General features: G+C 34.2%; 3 protein-coding genes across 3 annotated transcripts; 2 read left to right on the top strand and 1 right to left on the bottom strand.

Moving 5' to 3' along the window:
- Positions 1-1,553: 1,553 nt before the first annotated feature.
- LOC118747418 (larval cuticle protein 65Ab1-like) lies at positions 1,554-1,895 on the bottom strand. The gene has a single exon (XM_036481465.1). It carries the CDS (start codon positions 1,872-1,874, stop codon positions 1,554-1,556), a length of 321 nt encoding a protein of 106 aa, XP_036337358.1. The 5' UTR covers positions 1,875-1,895.
- Positions 1,896-10,751: 8,856 nt separating this feature from the next.
- LOC118747417 (larval cuticle protein 65Ab1-like) lies at positions 10,752-11,164 on the top strand. The gene has a single exon (XM_036481464.1). The coding sequence runs from the start codon at positions 10,791-10,793 to the stop codon at positions 11,100-11,102; it is 312 nt and encodes a 103-aa protein (XP_036337357.1). The 5' UTR covers positions 10,752-10,790; the 3' UTR covers positions 11,103-11,164.
- Positions 11,165-18,763: 7,599 nt separating this feature from the next.
- LOC118747416 (larval cuticle protein 65Ab1-like) lies at positions 18,764-19,096 on the top strand. Its single transcript, XM_036481463.1, has one exon. The coding sequence runs from the start codon at positions 18,779-18,781 to the stop codon at positions 19,094-19,096; it is 318 nt and encodes a 105-aa protein (XP_036337356.1). The 5' UTR covers positions 18,764-18,778.
- The last annotated feature ends 1,837 nt before the right edge of the window (positions 19,097-20,933 follow it).

Genomic DNA, 20,933 nt, shown 5'->3' with positions numbered 1-20,933 from the left:
TTTGAAATTTTTTTTGTTTTTCTGTGCTGTGTGTGAAGACCACGGAATCAGACTAATGTATGTTGTAATCGATAGGCTGTTTTTGTGCTTTTATACTAAATTTTGTGACAATTTGTGTTTGCCGAATTCATAAAATATTTTAACCATCAAATGGATATTTATTAATTCTAAAACTTGATTCGTTTTGTGCTTTTGATGTTTATATGTTAATGAACCAGATGAACCGGCATACTTAATTTTTCTTGCTTTTGTAAAATAAAACTGTATATACAAATGTACATACATATGTACGTAGTTTTTAGTTTTGCAGAAATCACCTCCTTTTTTAAGTTGAGCTGATAAAATCTGAGGAAATATTCTGATTTTGAGCTGAGTGTGTTATAGTTAGAGGTAAATGTTGAGTAAATGGCAAGGCAAATTTCTTCATAATTTCCAAAGTCATTTTCTTTTTGCTAAAAGCGGCCAAGCATATAATGTCAAAGACTGCCATCAGGCTTTATACGGGACAGTTTGTGTAAAGGTGCTACGGACACAGTAATATTGCGTGCACTTTATTCAGATAGATTGACTCCATGAACCTAGACCCGCACATTGGGGGAGGAGTCGAAAGGCGTGAGGGGTGCTGGGTCGTTGAATGTGTACCCAGACGGATAAAGATGGAGAAAGGCGTAGGGGCGGCGGTCGTCTGCGCGGAGCTTGGTCTGAATTTCACTCTTTATTCCACGATTTTTTCGACCTTCGCACCATTCTATTTGAATTGAGGGTTTCGGTTACCAGAAAATGTATAGTGTTATCGATTGTTGTCGGTTATACGTATAGCAATGATTGTCGATAATGACATAATCGTGTACTTTATAGGTTTGTATTCTTAAGTTTAACTCAAAGCTTTTCAGCTATTTTAAACAGCAAATTTACACATATTTTTGTAGATAACGATGTGCACATATTTTTCTAAATGTTATCGTCAATAAGTTTATCGATATCGATTACATATTTTCATGAATTAATATGGCACTTTTTATCGGTAGTTATTGATAAATTTGTCAACATAAACATTAATATAATCGAATTGAGAATATATTTGTTTGCAACCAATAAATGTATCGAATTTCACATTTTGCAAGCGATCAATTTATCGAAATTGTTCCAAATACGTTATAGATATGAATATGCACACATTTTTTAGATTTTATCGTTAAGAATGACCTAACTGTTCATAGAATATTCATGGTTGTCGATAATTTTTTCGTTATCGATATTTGTATACTTAAATTTTGTGTATATTTGTTCATTGGCATTAAACTTGCCGAACATCTTTATAGTTCAATAAGTTTATAGGTATCGATTTCGCATTTTCATAAATGCTCAAAGATATTACACATCAATTTCTTCTTTCAAAAGTGCTCCACTCTCCTTCTACCAATATCCTTCCTTGCTTTGGAACAGAAAAAAAAAGCACTTACTTCACGCTTCGCTTTATCAGTGGCTAACGAACTAAAAACATTTTATTTAATTTAACAATTTAACCAAAAATTTACACAATTCAAATTAACTTAAGCAACTGGGGCAACGGGCAAGTGAGCGCCTTGTGGTCGGAAACCGTTCTCGTCAGCGGTATAGGTGACAGTGTATACTTCGCCAGTCTTCTCATCCTTCCACGAGAAGCTGCCCTGAACAACGATGGCTTCATGATCGGTACCGACATCCTTCAATTGACCAGCTTCGTCCTTCTTGGTGCCATCGCTGGTCTCCAAGCTGTAGGTGTAGCTCTCAGGTCCGACATCAGAGTCCAAACGGACGATTTCAGCCTCGGGATTGGGGCGAGCGACAACAACAGCCAAAAGGCAAGCGAAGATGATGACGGCGGCTTTCATGTTGTTTGTGTTATTTTTCCGTTGTCGTTAGAAACTTGAATGGATGTCAATGCAAATGTTGCACTCCTTTTTATAGTCCACCTCAGCGTAGAAATGTGCATTGTGATTTTGTGTATTTGTGGGCCATCACCTAATTATGAGCAAATACATACTTACATAGTTTCCAGTTTTTTTGCACACTTTTAATTAGGTACTTTTCTATTTCTTGTTCTAAATTTGCGAGCTTTATTTGGCGGCTTTTGATAAATCGAAATTTACCAAAAATATCTATTCGCATAAGTGCATACACGTGCTGTTGAAATGGAATAAAAGCGCAAGCGCAATTAAACTTTTTAGTTATGTAGAATTTCTGGTTTGCAGTTGAATGCATAAAGCAAAGAGGTGGTGTAGAATTTCTTTGATACGAATACACTCCGCGTCATTTGAATAGCGCAACATTTTTAATCGATAGCATTTACAGTTTTCCTTTTGTTTATTTAAAATTCATATATTTTTTTTAATATAGCATATTTTACGTGTAAATCCGCCTTTAAAGTCTTATACACATTAAGAAAAAAAGATGTCAACTGTGCGCTATCCTAACGACCTGCAATGAACCAGTTAATAATATTTGGATCATTCCATATAAAAGAAGAAAACGACATAAATTTAAATATACCCTAATCATCTCTATTTCAGTAGTTACCTCTTTTTAAATGACTACATTGCAGTAATCTGTTGAAAAATATTAAAAAAATTGTTATTTTTGTCTAAGGAAACTTTTATTTCATGCATAATTACTTTACACCAGTCACAAGGAGATGTCCCACCACCCTGTAAACCATTTTTTCAGAGTATTCTGAACTGTAGAGAATTTTCAAGGAATTTGTAAAAACCTCATCCGATTTTTTACCGAATTTCCTAAAATGAAATAAACTGTGCACACTTCGATTCCTTTACAAAATTTCGGAAGAAAATCGGTAAAGCAATAAAAATAATGCTGCTGTGTGAAGAATTTCTTGCAGAATTTTTTAAGAATCTAAATATCGTCACCTGAAATGCAAAAAGACGTAACTAACAAAAAGTTCAAAATTCACTTTTTGATTTATATGATGGATTTCATCAAATTACAATTCTCTATATCATTTTATGAAAAAATAAATAAAAGTATTAGTCATGACTTCTTCCATTTCAGTTGCGATGTTGTTGCGTCTCCAATTATTTAATAATCAATGCTCTCATATCCTGATGTGTAATAAGGTTTCACGTTTTTGAAAAGAGTTGCCACTCTTTAAAAAATTATGTTTAAATTATTCAAAAAAATATATCAATTATTACAAATCGGGTACCTATGAATGGTTGCCACCTGTTTAAAAATCAACTTCAATTTGAATTAAGGGAATTGGGTAAGAGAAATATGTATCACGATATGTGCTCCAAACAAAAGGGTCTTCAGCAGGTAGTAGTTTGAAAATATTTTTAATAAGGTTGCCATCTGCTTGAAATGTCGAATTTAGTCAACTTATGCACAAGTTATATGAAATATCACAATATGGATGTCAAGCGAATGAGTGTTAAGGAATCTTGGGTTTGAACACTAAAAATATTTTTGAGGTGTTGGAAGAGGGTTGCCACTTGTTTAAAAAATGAAATTCAAATTATTTACAAAGTTAAATTAATTATAAAAATATGGGTATCAACGGAAAGGGGTTGAAAAATCTTTATTTTTGAACTATATATAGCGGGGTTGCCACATGTTTAAAAAATCAAATACAACTTAATTCACCGGTTAATTAAAATATGTACCGCAGTGTCAGACAAAGGATATTTAAGAATGGCTTAGCACGAAGCTACTTTTGAAAAGGGTTGCCACCTGTTTATAAAGTCGGATTTAATTAACTTTTACGCATATTATTTGAAATATGAGCATTCGGGTGTTAAGCGAAGGAGTGATAAGAAAACTTTAGTTTAAAGATTTGGAATGGAGGGTTGCCACGTGATTATTAAGTAACATTCAAATTATTTAATAAGTTGGATGAATTATTAAAGGTGATACCCATCCTAAGTTTCAGAAGCCTTTATTTCTGAAACATATTTAGCAGGGTTGCCAACTGTTTAAAAAAAACAACTCAACTTAAATTATGGTTATGCGATTGCAAATATTTTCAAAATGGTTGGCACCTGTTTAAAATGTCGAATTTAGTTAAGGTATATGAAATATTAAAATATTGGTGTCAAACGAGTGTTATGAAATCGTTAGTTTGAACATTAGAAATATTTTTTAGGTATTTGAAGACCGTTGCCTCCTGCTGAAAAATTCAAATTATTAAAAAAGTTAAACGAATTATTAAAAGATGTATATCAATCGAAATGAGTTTGATAAGACTATCAGGCAGGTTCTGCAATTCATTTCTGAGTGGATTTCAGCCAAATTAGCTTCGAACTCAAACTGAGCTTTGTAGAAGTTAACTAGGAAGTGTTTCTGAATTATGGCAGGTCAAAATAAACCCTTTAGCCAGTAGATGTACGATAATATTTTATTTGTTGAAGTTAAAAACTTTTTATCAGTACAGGGTGATTTAAAATTTGATGATATTAAAAACAAGAAAATACGCAGCGCCGTCAACAAAAAACAAATGTCAAAAATTAATGGTATGTTGTAGCCACCTCAAACCTGCACTTTGATGCAGTAAAATTGCATGAACTACAAAACTGCATACCCGAAATTTTTCTAAAAATCTTTACAACTCATGCACTGCGGGTAATTAGGATATCGCACTCGTTTGTTGAAGTTTTTTTCTTTTAATTTGTTTAAAATTTTAAAAGGAAAAAGTGTAAATACTATAGATTTAAAGGGTGCGCTATTCATATGACGACGAGTATATATCGAAAGTGGACTGCCTTGCCTGTTGGTTAAATAAATGAAAGTACTTATCTAATGCAAGTCCTACGATTGAGTTTTCTTTTTTTTTGCTTATGATTAGGCACTTTTATGCACGTTTGTGTAATCGTGTGTGCACCAAGCTGGTTAAAACTCGTATGTAGTCAATCTAACGAAATTTTGAACATTAAAATTCAACTACTACTATTTTTTTAGCCATTTTCTAGTTCAAACTTGAGTAAGCATGTTGCTAATTAGAAGACGAGTTCTTCTCACAACCACTTTAGCTAATAATTTTTATTTTATTTTTTTTGATATCATGCATTAGGGCGGGTCAATTTGTATGGGAGATTTTTTCGACTATGCGCGTATAGCGCAAATGGATTCTACATGTAATTCTAAGCAAATTTTACGAACAAACCATGGGTATAAAATCAATTTGCAGTTTGCCAAATTGCGAAAATAGGTTTCTTAGCATTTCGTTTAGGTGTCGTAAATAAGTGCCTAAATTTTGTATAAAAAGTTTTATAAGTGGTTTTTTGATATGAGGAATCTATTTCTGCGCTAATAGTTTTTTTTTTGTTAAAACTTCCACTAGAGGGCGCAAGAGTGAAAATTTTCACGGTTTCATCGAAAACCGCAATTTTCGCAAACTCCAAATTGATTTAAGACCCATGGTTGCTTTGATAAATTTGCCTAGAATTACATTTAGAATCCTCTTATGCTATACATGCCGCATAGTCAAAAAAATTTGACCCGCCCTAACATACATACATATTTGAATATTAAGAATTCTATTGTTCAGAATATGTTTGCTGTTGCGTCTTGAGCATTTATTACCAGCTTAATTGCTATCAAGTTTTTGACATTGGTTTAGCTAATAAAAAGTTCTTCAATTCTTTTAAGCTCAATTTCGTCAGTTTTTGTTTTGAATTATTCATGAACTAAAGAAATAGAGACACTTTCATTTACTTGTTTGCCTTACTCAATACAACACTCGCACATACATATCTATGGTTTTAAAGCTGATATATATGTTGTTGTTTTTATTAATAATTGTTGTATTTATGTGTGTTTAAAAGCCTAGCTTAGGTAGAATAATTTAGTACTTATTTTAAAACGACCGGTTTGCTCTCCGATTCTTTTATACAAAAGTTAATACTTAGCCGGTTTAACAACAAAACGCGAAACAATGGCTCAGATTCACTTTCTTAATTTTGCACATTTCAGTTGCTAAGATGAAATGGGAAACTCGAAAAATAAACTGGTCTCAAGTGCATGTTGTTGTGTTTTTTTTTTTAACTTTAGTTTTGAAAGAAGTTTACTGCATTTTTTCTGAATAAATTCCAAATTCAAAATGATATTATGTTTATATATATTTTTTTAAGCATTTTCAGTTAAAAAAAGAGTTCATTTTCTAACAAAACCTATAGTTTAAAACTTTGTAAAACTACTATTTTTTTTTTTAAATTTCACTTTTATTTCAACATATTTTGATTAAAAGAAAAATACTGATAAAAATAAAATACTTCACACAAACAACAAAAAATGTAATCGATAATCGCATGAGGCTATTGCCTGAAAAAATTTAAGTATATATACTTGTTTACTTAATTTATTTAGTTAATTCCAATGGTTTGAAACGTACTAGGAATACAATCTCAACCAGAGTCGATATAGGAAACGCGACAGTTTGTGCGGCAAAGAAATTGAAAAGTATGTTGAAGAAAGTCGGACTAACAGGAAATATGTATATATGTATGTAGGTCCTGGGTTTTGCTCCTCTGAAAGAATTTTAAAATTCTATACAAATTTCTTATGTTCGAAATGCAACCGTGGACACTAGCTGGCAGGGAAACTTGCAAGTTCCTGCAAATTTATGTCAAGTTTCTCTATTTGAGAGAGAATTTGGGAGCACTTTCTCTTACTAACTGATATTTTGAGTGATAATTTTCGCTGGATATTCGACGAACGAACCTATTGTCTTCCCAGAGAGTTTAGCCTTGCATAGAAATTTGTGCTCTTTTACTTTCATTTTGACGCATTTCAGTGTTGATTCTTTTTTTAATTCAAGTTGGCCTTCGGTTTTGGGAATTTAAAATAAGTTCTCAGCAAAAAAAGTTAGTTTTAATAAATCCATATGTGTAAATCCATATGTGTTCCTTAAAACTTTAAGCGTGGGCAACAATGATTGATGTTTCGTAATTAAGGCAGAATGGAATATGCGCTATCTGGGAAGACAGTACCTGTAACATTTATTCTTGGCACTATATCCAAACGAAAATGCGTGTTAAAGCATAAACCGACAACAGCGTTAATCCGGATCAACTCGGGAATTAACTGCAGTTGATCCGGATTAAGTCCGATTTAGTCCGGATTAACGCTGCCGTCTGTTTAAGCTTTTAAGCAAACAGTGAAACAATTTCTTATTTTCTAAGTTTGCGAATAAAACTTCACACTCAAATATAAGTCATTCCTAACAAACATTTTATGAAGAAAATCCCCGTTACGGCCTACTTTAGAAAAATATATTCGTTTAAAATAAAAATAAGCGAAATCGGCCCAATTTTATATAACCCTGCCTTCGCGATAAGGCTAGTAGCCATTTCTAACAGATTTTGGATTGCTTAGTCAAAAATGGAAACATATATATTTGAATTTTAGGAAAACAAGGTAAATAGCAAAACCGGCTAAAAACGGCCTTTTTTGCATAACGGCTAACAAATCGGCTTCCGGCTAAACCGAGATTTCTCCGGCTGTTTGCTATCGCAACCAGCTAAATCTAGCCGGAAAACGGCTAAAATGGCCACACTGGTATTCGGATCTGGCGCAAAACAAGGCCATAAGCTAAGAGTTTCATCTGCACCAGCACTTATTGCCGTACTACCATCAGGCGACATTGCCATTTGCAGTACACGCGAAGTATGCCCAGTTAACTCAGCCTGTTTTACCATTGCAAGATACTTCCATATCGTTAACTGATTGTGTGCAAAACCATGAGCAGAAATCACGGCCCTTACTCTGTAGTTCTGTAGTTCCAGCCTTAATTTCTAAATTACTTCTTTAGTGTGAAATTTGCTTAGGTCGGCACTCACTGTAGTATCAAATAACACACAGAGAATTTTTCACAATATATGCAACAATTTTAATTTTTTTGGTCAATACTAAAATAAAAAATATGTAAAACTATCTATATATATAATACGCGAAGGGATTTTTTGCAAACAGGTCATCAGATCTACACTATTCGTTCGATCTGAGGTGTGAAATTCGTTCGAAAATGAGGTGCGAAATTGAACAAGTTTCGTTTTTTTGAAGATAGTTGCGACATGTTAAGAAATTACATTCAAACTATTTAATAATCAATGCTATCAGATTGATGAGGTGTCCAATTAAAAGGCTTGAGCTGTAAATGCGCAATAAGGTTCTACTTTTGCGAACAGAGTTGCCACATTTTAAAGATATAAACTCAAATTATTTAAGAATTTAAACCAATTATTACAAGTTTGTTACGAACTCGAAATAAAATTCAACTCGAATAAAGCAATCAGGTAATTGAAATGCGTAACAAAAAATGGGTGTCCAACAAAAAAGGTCTAAAAAGGGGTTAGTTTGAAAATAATTTGAAGAGGGTTGCCACCTGTTTTAAAAGTCGAATTTAAAAAAAAAATATACACATGTTATATGCAATTATAAAATATGGATACCAAACGAAAGCAACACTTTTAGTTTTAATATTCAGAATATTTTTTAGTTGTTTGAAGAGGTTTGCCACCTATTTAGAAAATTAAATATAAATAATTTGATAATTTAAGGGCCTTATTCTGTATCACGAACGATAGGCAAAACGAACGATTCGTCTGCAGACGACAACCTCTCTGATTGCGATTTTAAACTCTATCGGTCGTCTTCGTCTTGCTTTTCATACATTACGTTGCAATGGTCTCGGTTGTGTTTAAACCGACTAAAATAATGCCGCCGGACAAATTTTTGAAGCATTCCTCTGCAGGCGAATCGTTCGTGTTGCCTATCTTTCGTGATACAGAATAAGGCTGTAAATGAATTATTGAAGGAGGGGTATACACCGAAATGGGGTTGAGAACTGTTTGCTTGTTAAAAAAAGACCAATTCAACTTAATTAAGTTAGCATTTTTTAAGTGATGAACGGTGATTTGAAATTAGAAATGAAGCGAAAAACCAGCACCATGCGACCTTTTTCTTCTTCTTCTTTATTGGCGCTATAACCGCCTAAGCAATTTTGGCCGAGTTTAAAAGGGCACGCCAGTCCTTTCTCCTATGCGACATCTCTTCACTCAAATATTATGTACACGGATCGCTTATAACTTTGTCTAAAAATTTAATTATCTTTAAGGTTTTTGAAGAGGGTTGCCAGCTGTTTAAAAAGTTCAATTAAATTTTGGCGTTTGCAAGCTTTAACTAGCTAGGACTAACCACTAATTTGTGGCATTTGTTTTTGTTGAAGATGATTCGCATGTCTTTCATACAAAGTGTTTTGGAAATTGTTTTTATATGGAAGAAAATACGTGAAAAAATCTTAAAACTTGCACTTTATTATGCTAAAATTTAATGGGCTCCAAAACTGCGAACTAATAAAAATTCTAAAAAATCTGATTAAGTAGTTCAAAATTTGCATGAAAATTTATTAAAGTAAATGTATATTGTTTTCTTGTTGTAAATAGTGTGAGATATATTTTTGTCAAAAAATTTTGGAAAAAATATTTAAATAAAATTGTTTCATATACTGTGCCGTTAGTTTACATATTTACTACGACTGAGTATCGCACAAATGTAGAATTTTTTAACTTCCTTGCGAGCCGTATGAAAGCTACCAAAGAAGTCGGTGTAAGAGTTCCGTTATACATATGATACCATGGCTAAGATAGTTGAAAGCCTTTTGTAAGACAGCTGAAGGGCAGTCGGCAGTTACAACGGCCGAGTGAGCAAAGCACTGGAGTGCCAGTCGAGAGGTCCGAGGTTTTTTTTTAATTTACTAATATTTGTTTTCCAATTTAATTTTCTTTTAATTGTATATATTTTATTGTTTGATAAAGACAAATACACATATATACAAAATTTAAATTTAATTTAATTTTTAGAAACTTTTTTTTTTTATTTATTTTTTTTTCTGTTTAATTTTGTTTTAATTTTTAGAATTCATTTAATATTATTTTTTTCTTGTTTTAATTAAATTTTTAGATTTTACTGTTTTAAAAAGAAACATATTTTTTAATATCATTTAATTTTTAGAACCAATTTTTTTGTTAATTTTTCTTTTTATTAATTGGTTTTTTGTTTGTTTAATTTGAAGTTCTTTTAATTTTAAGTTTTAATTGTTTTAAAAGGAAAAATATATACGTATTTTTTAATTTAAGTTAATTTTTAGAAAACTAATTATTAAAAGACAAACAGAATAACGCTCAGACCTTTTCGTTAGCAGATCTTTCACCTTCTATTTCGAAAGACAGAAAAGAGATTTCAGGATAATTGCCTTTTGAAAGACTACGGTGAGTTGAAAGACGGTCGCCAGATTTGCCTAGTCTAGTGAAATCCAGTCCTTTTTGATCTTTTAAAAGTTCCTTTAAACATACATTGTAAACTACTAAGAGCCAAAAACAGCAACAACGCCAAAATTGAATAGCTGTACAAAAATATTTAAATATGCTTTAATATGCAAATTCTGTGACGTGTGCGACGGTAAGTAGCAAATGAAATTCCATGAAGCTGTCGTTGTCAACGAAAAGAAAAATGAAGAACAGAGAGATAGTAAAACAAAGAAAAAAATAATGCAATCATACAAAAATTACCTAATCTAACTGGAAATAACATTACGCGCGATACTAGCACTATAATTCTACACTTGTTTTTTTTTTTTTTTGGAAATTAATTTCTGGCCGCGAAAACCAGATTAAAATGAGGCCGCAGAAATAGATGCATTGGAAATAATATAAAATAGCACATGGAGTGAGCAAAAGTATCCACTATTTCAACAACTTCCATCGTAGCAACATAGCTAAACACCAAACAAACTAGTCATCATGAAAGCTGCCATCATCTTCGCCTGCCTTTTGGCTGTTGCCTTCGCTCGCCCCGAAGCCTCTATCGTCCGTCAGGATTCCGATGTGCAACCCGAAGGTTACAAATTCGATTTCGAAACCAGCGATGGAACCAAACACGCTTCAGATGGTCAGTTGAAGGACATTGGCTCAGACCACGAAGCTATTGTTGTGCGCGGCAGCTACTCGTGGGTGGATGAGAAGACTGGCGAAAAATTCACTCTCAACTATATTGCTGACGAGAATGGTTTCCAGCCACAAGGCGCTCACTTGCCCGTTGCCCCAGTTGCTTAAGTTGTTTTGGAGTCGTTGAAAAGAAGTTAATAGTTATTAGATGTTAGAGTTTTTTTTATTGAAAATAAATTAATTGCAATTTTGTAAAGTTAAAATGGTTGATTTGTATTTATTTATTATTTAATTGAGAACTTTTGTGTGTTCCTAAGGCGTCCTTTTTTGTTTGATGGCAACTCCGTGAGTTGGCCTATGAAGTGAAGAACCTATAAAAAAAATTGGGATTCTAACTCTTAGCCGAAATTTTGAGTGTCAATTCAAAAATTTCAGCATACAAAAAACATCATCTGAGTGGAAGATCGACTTATCTCGGAAGTTTTCGAATTGGCTGCCAAGATAGGTCGATCTTCCACTCAGGCATAGAAATACTCGTGATTCGGTACAAGTTTTTTCTAAATGGTTCGAAACACTGAACCAAACCACATGGATTTTTAGAGCGGTTTGCAACCCAGACAAATGTGTTGGCTCGGAAATATTTGAATTTCCTGGGACTCAATCTGTGGCCGAAAAAAAATTACATTCTATAAAATCCTAATCCTGTTAGTCCTATCATATAGCGCAGAAGCATCTACGATGACTAGATTGAAGAAGTCACATCTTCGAGCGGAAAGTGCCCCAGTAGTGGAAGTATGGATACTTGCCCGCTGGTGACGAGATAGTCTATTGCAGACGATGGAACGATGAGCAGAAAATGCAATTGCGGCTGTGCTGGCTAGATTGTGTTACGCGAATGGAAACAGAAGATCTGGTCCTGGAATTATTTGCAGCGGTGGCAGCAGACGAAGTGTAGGCCTCCACTGCGTGCGAAAGACCAGGTGGGGAAGGACTGGACTTTCGCATTAAAGAAGAAGAAATTTAGTAGCCCAGTAAGGATTTAAATTTATCTAACCAAGGTTAATTTTAGTTATGATGGCCGAAAGAACTCAATGTCTTAGTTGCAACACTGGTAGATGGCTTGCCACACCAAATATTTATTAGGTAAAAAAAAATAACAAAAAATAAGGAACTTGTTCACCACCTTTTGCTTGAAGACATCTTGGAATCCATTTGTCTTCGTTGCATTATAAAACTCAGAGCCACGAAGCTGCTTAAAGGCTGCTTTGACGTATGTTTTCCCGTCTCCACATACTTTTACCTTCTTTTGGCAAAGGTGCAGGAATGGTATTCTCAGGGATAGAAGTCGAGAGCTCTAGACTTATTTTAAGCTCAACTGGAAGATTTGTCGCCCTTTATTTTGTTTGCTAGAGTTTTTCAAATATTAAAAAAACGCGATTGTTTGACATTTTGACCTCGTTTTTCCCAAAATCTGGAGCTGATGGAAACTTTATACTTACGGATTCGTAATTAGAAAAAAAAAGTCTATCCAAAATAGCTTTAGCATTTCGACTAAACTTTGGCAAAACCTCGTATCTCAAAACACTGGCAAACAACACTATTTAACAAGAACCGTTCTATTAATAACAGAAAATCATTTTTAATAACTTTTTACTGGATATTAAAGATTAACTACTTTTTATTTAATTAAGAATAATATATAATGAATCGTAATATTTTAACGGAAGGTGCTCAACCATGTCCTCTAAGTTTTTAACTTAGTAACTTAGTGCCTTTACTTTAGTTCATTGATCTAAGTAAACAATAACTTTTCTGTTTATTGTCAAGAATCCATTGTCTTTCCTTATTCACCGCTACACTAACTTATTGCGCTTCTGTCAGCAAGCAGGAGAAAACCTTGTTGAGGTCGTTAGTTTAAAAGCCAGCAATATCACTACCTACAGTAGAGTTGCGAAGTTGAATTCATTTTAGTGATCAGAGATTCTAGTTCAAATCACTTAAAGGAAATAATTATTTTTAGTTCAATAGAGAAATGTTTAGTTATTTGCTTCATGATTTTGGTGTTGTGGGTAGAGGGTAAAGGGGCATGGCTCCCGGAAACCCCCACTCACTAGTAAGGAAAAATCATTCTTGTCTCTTTAACACTCTCATAAACTCTTCATACTCCATACTCATCTACAGATATGGTCGAGTTTTCGCAATTAAGTTTTCGCATAGTGGAAAATAACAAATTTTAACTAAATTTTTAGATAAAAAAACTATTAAATTAATTTAGAACTTCGAACTAGGTCACGCGTTCACTTCAAAGAACTGTAGAGTGCGTGAACGACCCCAGTATAACTTGCAGCATACTTCAGTAGCGTTCTCTCCGCGGTTAGTGCCTGAATCAAGATTTTCGCTACTTCGAAGGACATCAAAGTCATGATACTGGCGCAGAAATGTCGTACGGACACAAAGTTCTCACAGCTTACTATGAACCGCACTAAAGCATGAACTGATACTGGGGCCTAGTGCTTCAAACTGCCTTCGATGAAATACTATATGACTGCAGGAGGTTTCGAATTGGTTAAAAGTTTTAAATATACGGATATTTTTGCTGTTCTTTTGACAAGGAATCCATTCGCAAGAATCAAAAAAAATTACCTTTAATTAATTTAATTTTTTCATGATTCAATTATCGGATCTAAAGCAAATTCGTATGGGATAAAAAAAAGAACTATCGGTTCACGTGGTCCAAAGTTATGCGGTAATATACATATATATATAAAAATATTCCGACGAATTGATAACCCCCTCCTTTTTTAAAGACGGTTAAAAAAAATTAATTTTACTTTTGAGGTTGGTTTTGATCCAGGTAATTTTGCATCCAATTAGACCTTTAAATTGACCTTCAAAAGTAAAATGTTTGACTTTTTGACGCTTATCAATTTGATGATTTGTGTGGATCTCGAGACCAAACTTTGGTGTCGTTTGGGCCGCTTCTCTTTCTACTTACTATCGAAAGGATATAATTTAAAAATTTAATTTTCCAACAACGGCCAGTCCTGGAAAATACTATCAGTTTCTAGCGGTTGGAAGAATATTTCCAAGAAGTCCCAAAAAAATGTCTGCCTAAACTCTACAATCCATCCTGAAACCGTTGGTGTATGAGTGATGTTGAAGTGAATTTGACTTCTGTTTAAACGTCAAGGAGAAAGTGTTGGCCATTAGCCACAAAGCACAGCTACCCATCACGTTCCGTGTAATGAAAAATAATAGAGAATCGAGAACGGAAGGACTGTTTGGGTAATCGTGATAATATACGATCGCTTTAAAGTTAGTAGTCGGTGTTAAAAGATTTAAGTTTTAGCGAGCTCTCACAACCACTTATAAACACCCATATACTATATTCTATGTAAATATACACATATAGTAAATATAAGCACGGTAAGAACTTGATTAAATAGTAACTATGAATATTTATAGTTTTTGTGCGTAATTGAAATTGATTTAAATTAAACTGGAACTATAAGTAGTTCTTTATTGATTAAATTGATTGAAATTAAGGTAGGAAGTATTTTTTAAAAATTAGCAAAAATTTTGAAGCTCTTCTGATAGTATAAAAAAGCGCAGGCATTAGAATGAATTATGCACAGAGCTGGCATCGTGCATCGCAAAAGCACACACGCGAACAGAACGACGGAAAGCACAAAGGAAAGACAATGAAATTGCTTGTCGTATTCGTTTGCTTGCTGGCTTTAGCTTTTGGTCAAGTAAACTTTCATGCGAAATCCGTTCAATTCGAGTCCAAAACAAAGAGGAGTGATTATGGCGCTAAGGGTGACGGATATGCCGCTGGGGAACATTGGTTACTACCCCCACTTGTGGACGATGAAGCGGTGGTTTATTGAATAGGAAAAATAAGTATGTAATACAATTTGTTTGTATAGTGTCTATTAAGAAAGTAGAAATAAGAGTAGTTATATAAAGTAATGTATCTAGTTTTATGAAGGATGGTTAATATATTTTGCGTCTAATAAGGAATCTATGTATTTTTAGCAAGGAATGAAACCGAATCAAAATAACGTTGCGATTTCGGTTTTTGTTTCGTTCTTCGAATTTAGTTTCGGTTTCGGTTTTGAAACAAAAATACGAAAACAAGTTTGACCAAAAGATTACACGGTTCAACAAAATTTGGTCGTATTTTATCTCAAAAACGGGATCGACCTCGTCTTATAGTTTGTTCGATGTTGATTTGAAGTGCCCTTACACAGTCCAGTTTTAGAGAAAAAAACTGTTGAAGTGTCAAAAAACGGCAATTTAATGAAAATCCAACGCGTTTGATGGATTCTATCTCATGTCGATGGAATGAGCAGAAAGGAGTGAAAAAAAATATATATAAAAAAAACACTACCGAAGAACATGGCGAACGATTCCATCAGCACATAGCCACTATGAAGAAGCAGGGACCGTAATAGTTACAACTTTTATTTAAAAAATCTCTCTTTAACAATTACTTTTTGACTTGTATTTAATTACTCATTAAATAACCGTTATTTCTGACTTTTGTTTTATAAATCCAAAATAACACTTATTTTTGATTTTTATCTAATTAATATGCAATAATAGTTATTTTTGATTTTTAAAATAAATGTCTTAGATAACAGTTATCAAAGACTTTTATTTATAAAAGTCATGAATAAAAATCAATCACTGACCTTTATTTTTTAAATCATACTTATAAAAGTCATTTGAATAAGTCGTAGCAGGGACCTTAACAGTTATTTAAAAAAAAGATCCCTTTTTATTTATTTTTGTTTTTTAACAATTAGTCATAGTTACAACTTTTATTTAAAAAATCACTCTTTAACAATTACTTTCTGACTTGTATTTAATTACTCCTTAAATAACCGTTATTTCTGACTTTTATTATATAAATCCAAAATAACACTTATTTTTGATTTTTACCTGAATTATCTGCAATCCTTCTTAACTGCGAAAACTGTTAATGACTTTTATACGAATGATTTAAAAAATAAAAGTCGGTGACTGGTTTTATTGATGACTTTTATAAATAACAGTCTTCAATAACTGTTATCTAAGACATATAATATAAAAATCAAAAATAATTGTTATTTTGCATTTATAATAAAATAGTCAAAAGTAATTGTTATTTTGTTTTTTAATTTTGCATAAAAATTGCAAATAAAAATATGTTTTTAAAATTTGAGTCTCGGTGAAAAAAGAAATCGATTGATATGTATCACTACTTAGTTGTAGAACATTTCCTTCATAGTGAATTTTTCGATGACAGTTTTCATCAATATCTGTTATGTTCGGTCCGTGTTGAGAAGCGGTATGATGGAAACCAAACCTCGATACGCTTGCTGACTATTGCTGAACTTTGTAAAACGATGATAATGCGATCCCCAAAAGGAAATGTTTTGAGGAAAGTGTTAAGAGACAAAAGACTAAAGACAAAAAGAGAATAGTTCATGAAATCACTTTGTTTTTAAAATAAATTCATAGGTTTAGATTTTCGTATTTGTGGGAAAACAATTGCATGCTATTAAAGAACTGAGTTTTTTTTTAAGTTTTTCAGTAATTTATAATCAACACATCGACATGAGATAGAATTCATTAGACGAATTGGATTTTCATTAATGCGGAAAAACTACGTCCAAATTCTATTTTCAATTTTGTTCAGAGCACTCTGCAGTAGATTCTTCTTTAACTAGGAAGTCAATGTCATATACGCAGTCCTGAAAATCAAAGCCACATCCGCCAAGTAGGCAAAACATTTTACCCACCAATATGAGCCCTAACAGTGGTGAGATAATTCTGGTCTGTGGTATCCTTTGAGAATCTGACTTTGTCCCATCCTAGCGGATAAGTTATGGACATAGATTTAAGAATACTTGCAGTCTAGCGACATGTTATGCCTCCTGCTCCTTTTTTCGCGAAATAAGTTCTTAATGTTCTATGTACAGTTACTCAATATTAATAATGTTTTTCAAGTAAATTTTTCTCTATAAAATTGCAAACCCAAAAATGTTCTAAGGATTCAGATTAAAAATTTTGATAAAAATTTGTTGAATTTTCTTACATATTGTAAATTTTTATTTATATGGTTTCGAATTGGACAATATTTTTATAGAAAAATATTAAAGAAATTTAGCTTAAAAACCATTGTGAATATTAAAAAGGAACAGTCCAGCGCCTTCGTCTTGGTCTGCAGGCTGTATCGGAGATACAGCCGCTATATTTAAACGTAGAATACGTGGTATGGTTAAGAGCATATCCAAGTCAAAAACGAAATCACACACTAAGAATAGAAACAGATCCACATTAACTGCAATCAACATATGTACGTATGTATGTATTTACATATGTACACACGCTGCGATTAGGTTATAAATAGCGCGCCTCTGTTTATCAAAAGCCGCATTACATACGCATACATACTTTTTGTCTCCTTCCCACACTTCCAACATATGCACGTGTTTGCAAAATGATGACGAGGTGATTTTGTATGGAAAATCATTTATGCCCATATATTTGAATAAAATAAACATATATAGAAGATATCATTCGAGCGGTTTTCGAGCATTTTGGTAATGAAAAAAATTTGCAAATTTTTTCAACAATTTTTTGCCTTAAAATGCTCAATATTTGTTAAATTTATATAAAATTTGTACCCGATAAAATTTCTACTGCTTCAAAGAACCTGTATCCCGAAAATGAAAGTTATATATGCCAACAATAAGTTGCTAGAGCAGTTTAAAGGCTCAAAATTGACCCCAAAATAAGGCAATGTTTACCGTTGTTTTTACGACAGAAACCGAATTGGTTATTTACAAAAATGAATCTGTCGACAGGTTTGGAATTTTATCTTTGAAACGCCACACTTTTCTTTGAAATCGCTTTATTAGTTCTCGTGCAATAAGCGTTTTTGTGAAGCTCTAAAAATTACAACTACAACATTTGAACATAGCCCCCATACCTTAAGGTAAGACGTATTCAACGTCAAAAAAAAAATTTACACGTGGTCACTTGTTTGAGTTACAGTATATCCAAGAGATAAGCCGTGACATACTCGTACTGTTTGTTCATAACAGCTTTCGCATTTCTTTATAAAATTTTCTTTGATATTTCGAGATTTGAAATCCGAGATGGCCCAGTTTTTTTTTAAATATCCCTAACAGTATTCGGTGAAGTCTGCATGTGATTATTAAGAGTGTTGCTAGGTCGAATGCAGTAAATTTTTGTTTAGTTAGGTTCTCGGTTCGCTTGAACGGAAATTGAGTAAATGCACAATAGACAGCCACCAACTGCATAATAAAAAAAGAGCAATAAAGAATATATTGTTAAATATGCATATCTGCTCGACAAGTCTTTTAATTTATACACCAAACATTTTTATCACACATTTTTAAATAATAAAAATTTGCATAAAAGTAACCAAAGAAAACGGTAAATAAAATTATATGCGCTCGTTTTCAATGAACCAAGCAATTTAGGAATACTTGAAAAGAAATTATAACAAAATTTATGCCTTCGCCGCCCTAACTGAACTGGAAATGTGAGCAGGATTTGTGGTGGCTAGCATGCTGCTCCTAAAAACGCGCACCAGCTTATGCAATCGTATCAGCGCAATCTGCTAGGCGTAACAGGTTAATGATTAGAACCAGATTTAAATATGGTTTAAGTGGAAGAATTTCATTTTGGTTCATTTTATGATTGGAGAAATGCTGGCATTGCGAATGATATAAAATGTCAGCGTAAGCTAAGAAAGTTATCCACTAAGTTGACAACGTTTATCGCAGCAGCAACATAGCCGAACACCTAAACCTAAACGCCTAAACATGAAAGCCGTCATCATTTTCGCTTGCCTTTTGGCCGTTGCCTTCGCTCGTCCCGCCGCCGATACCCAAATCGTCAAATCCGACTCTGATGTCGGACCTGAAAGCTACACCTACAGCTTGGAGACCAGCGATGGCACCAAAAAGGACGAAGCCGGTCAATTGAAGGACATTGGCTCAGACCACGAAGGCATCGTTGTTCAGGGTAGCTACACGTGGAAGGATGAGAAGACTGGCGAAGTATTCACTGTCACCTATACCGCTGACGAGAACGGTTTCCAACCACATGGCGCTCACTTGCCCGTTGCCCCAGTTGCATAAACTACTTATGTAGTTTGATTGAATGATGCGAAGTTAAAGGTTTCTAATACATAAATACATATAAGAGTTTTTTTTAATGAAAATAAATTAAATGCAATTTTTTAAAATTGGTGTTTATTTTTTGTTATTCTTCGAAAACTTGTGCGGTTTTAAGCAGCTGTCATATGGTATACATATTTAAAGCTCGTATCTTTTTTCGCACAAAAAACTGTATATTATAGCGAAAAAAATCGTTTTCACAGTAAGGTGGCGCAAAAGTAACCTTGCGATGTTTTTTGGCTGTAATTAAAAAAAAAAATGAAAAACTTTGATTCTTCTTGTGGATTATTTTTATTTGGTCTTTTAATTTTTTTTACATCAAGTCGAGAATATGATGTCATGTAAATGGCCGCCGCCACAGTTGATTGCCATTTGAGCCCTTTTTATGGCATTTTCCATCACTTTGGCCAAAACTTCCGGCGATAGGTCCTCACATTCATGACGGATATTGTCTTTAAGAGCTGCAAGAGTCTGAGGCTTGTTGACATAAACCCGCGACTTCAAAAAGCCCCACAAAAAGAAGTCTGGAGCGGTCAAATCAGGCGATCTTGCTGGCCAGTGCAAATCGCCAAAACGGGAGATTAGGCGCCCGGGAAATGCATCCTTCAGCATATCGGTTGTGGCACGTGCAGTGTGTGCCGTTGCACCGTCCTGTTGGAACCACATGTTTTCCAATCCCAATTCATCAAGTTGCGGCAAAAAGAACTCGTTGATCATTGCTCTGTAGCGCTCACCATTCACAGTAACCGTTTGGCCCGCGACGTCTTCGAAGAAAAAAGGTCCGATGACTCCTCCAGCGAAAACAGCACACCATACAGTGACTTTGAGCGGGTGTAATGGCTCTTCGTGGGTTACACCCGGATTTTCAGTGCCCCAGAAATGGGCCTCATCACTCATGATTATTTTTGATGAAAAATCATCTTCCTCTTGGTGGTGATTAAGGATGGCTTGAGCGTATGTTAGACGCGATTGGCGGTCAGCAGCTAACAGCTGATGCACCGTCTGGACTTTGTACGGAAACATCTTCAAATCTTGTACCAAAATTCGCTGTAAAGACCGTCGACTGATACCCATTTGCGTGGCACGTCGTCTGGTCGATGTCGACGGCGCTTCCATGACATCCTCGGCTACAGCAGCAATATTCTCTGCAGAACGGCTACTCCGGGGTCTGCCACGCCTGACAGCATCTCGTGTTGTGCCAGTCTCTTCGAGGCGAGCGGCTAAACGTTGCAGTGTTTCACAAGTAGGCGTTGGACGGCGAGGAAATCTGCGACGAAATTCACGTTGTGCCAAAGTCACCGACCGATTATTGGTCAAATAAATAGTCAGCAATATTCCGCGTTCTGGAGCAGTGTAGCGTAACATTGTTTATTAACGTGTATTTCGCATGTGTTTACTACACAAATGTCAAAACAGAACTGACATTAGGGGCCAATCGCAAAATTTATAGCATTTTCTGATAGGAGGATTACTTTTGCGCTCTCTGAGTTTTGGTCAGTGTTATCATCGAAAACTTCCTTGATCCGAGTTAAGTTTGGGCATTAACTTGAGGACTTAATTCGCATCAACTGCAGTTAATTCCCGAGATAATTGCGAATTAACGAGTTGTTCTGGATCAACACTGCCGTCCTTTTATGCTTTAAGCGGGGAGTATCCCAAGGATACGAATGGAAATGTAACCTACCTACCGACATGTAGTTCGACCTGCTGACCCCGAATTTGAGGTCCACTCGCACCCGAAATTATGCCGTTGCCCTGGCATACAAAAAAAAGTGGTTTGTGCATTTCGACTCACTGA

Source organism: Rhagoletis pomonella, unplaced genomic scaffold (assembly GCF_013731165.1).
Source record: "Rhagoletis pomonella isolate Grant_MI unplaced genomic scaffold, Rhpom_1.0 Rhpom_scaffold_00012, whole genome shotgun sequence".
Taxonomy (NCBI): domain Eukaryota; kingdom Metazoa; phylum Arthropoda; class Insecta; order Diptera; family Tephritidae; genus Rhagoletis; species Rhagoletis pomonella.
Note: the sequence above shows the minus strand (reverse complement) of the source record. Positions and strands in the feature narration are given on the sequence as shown.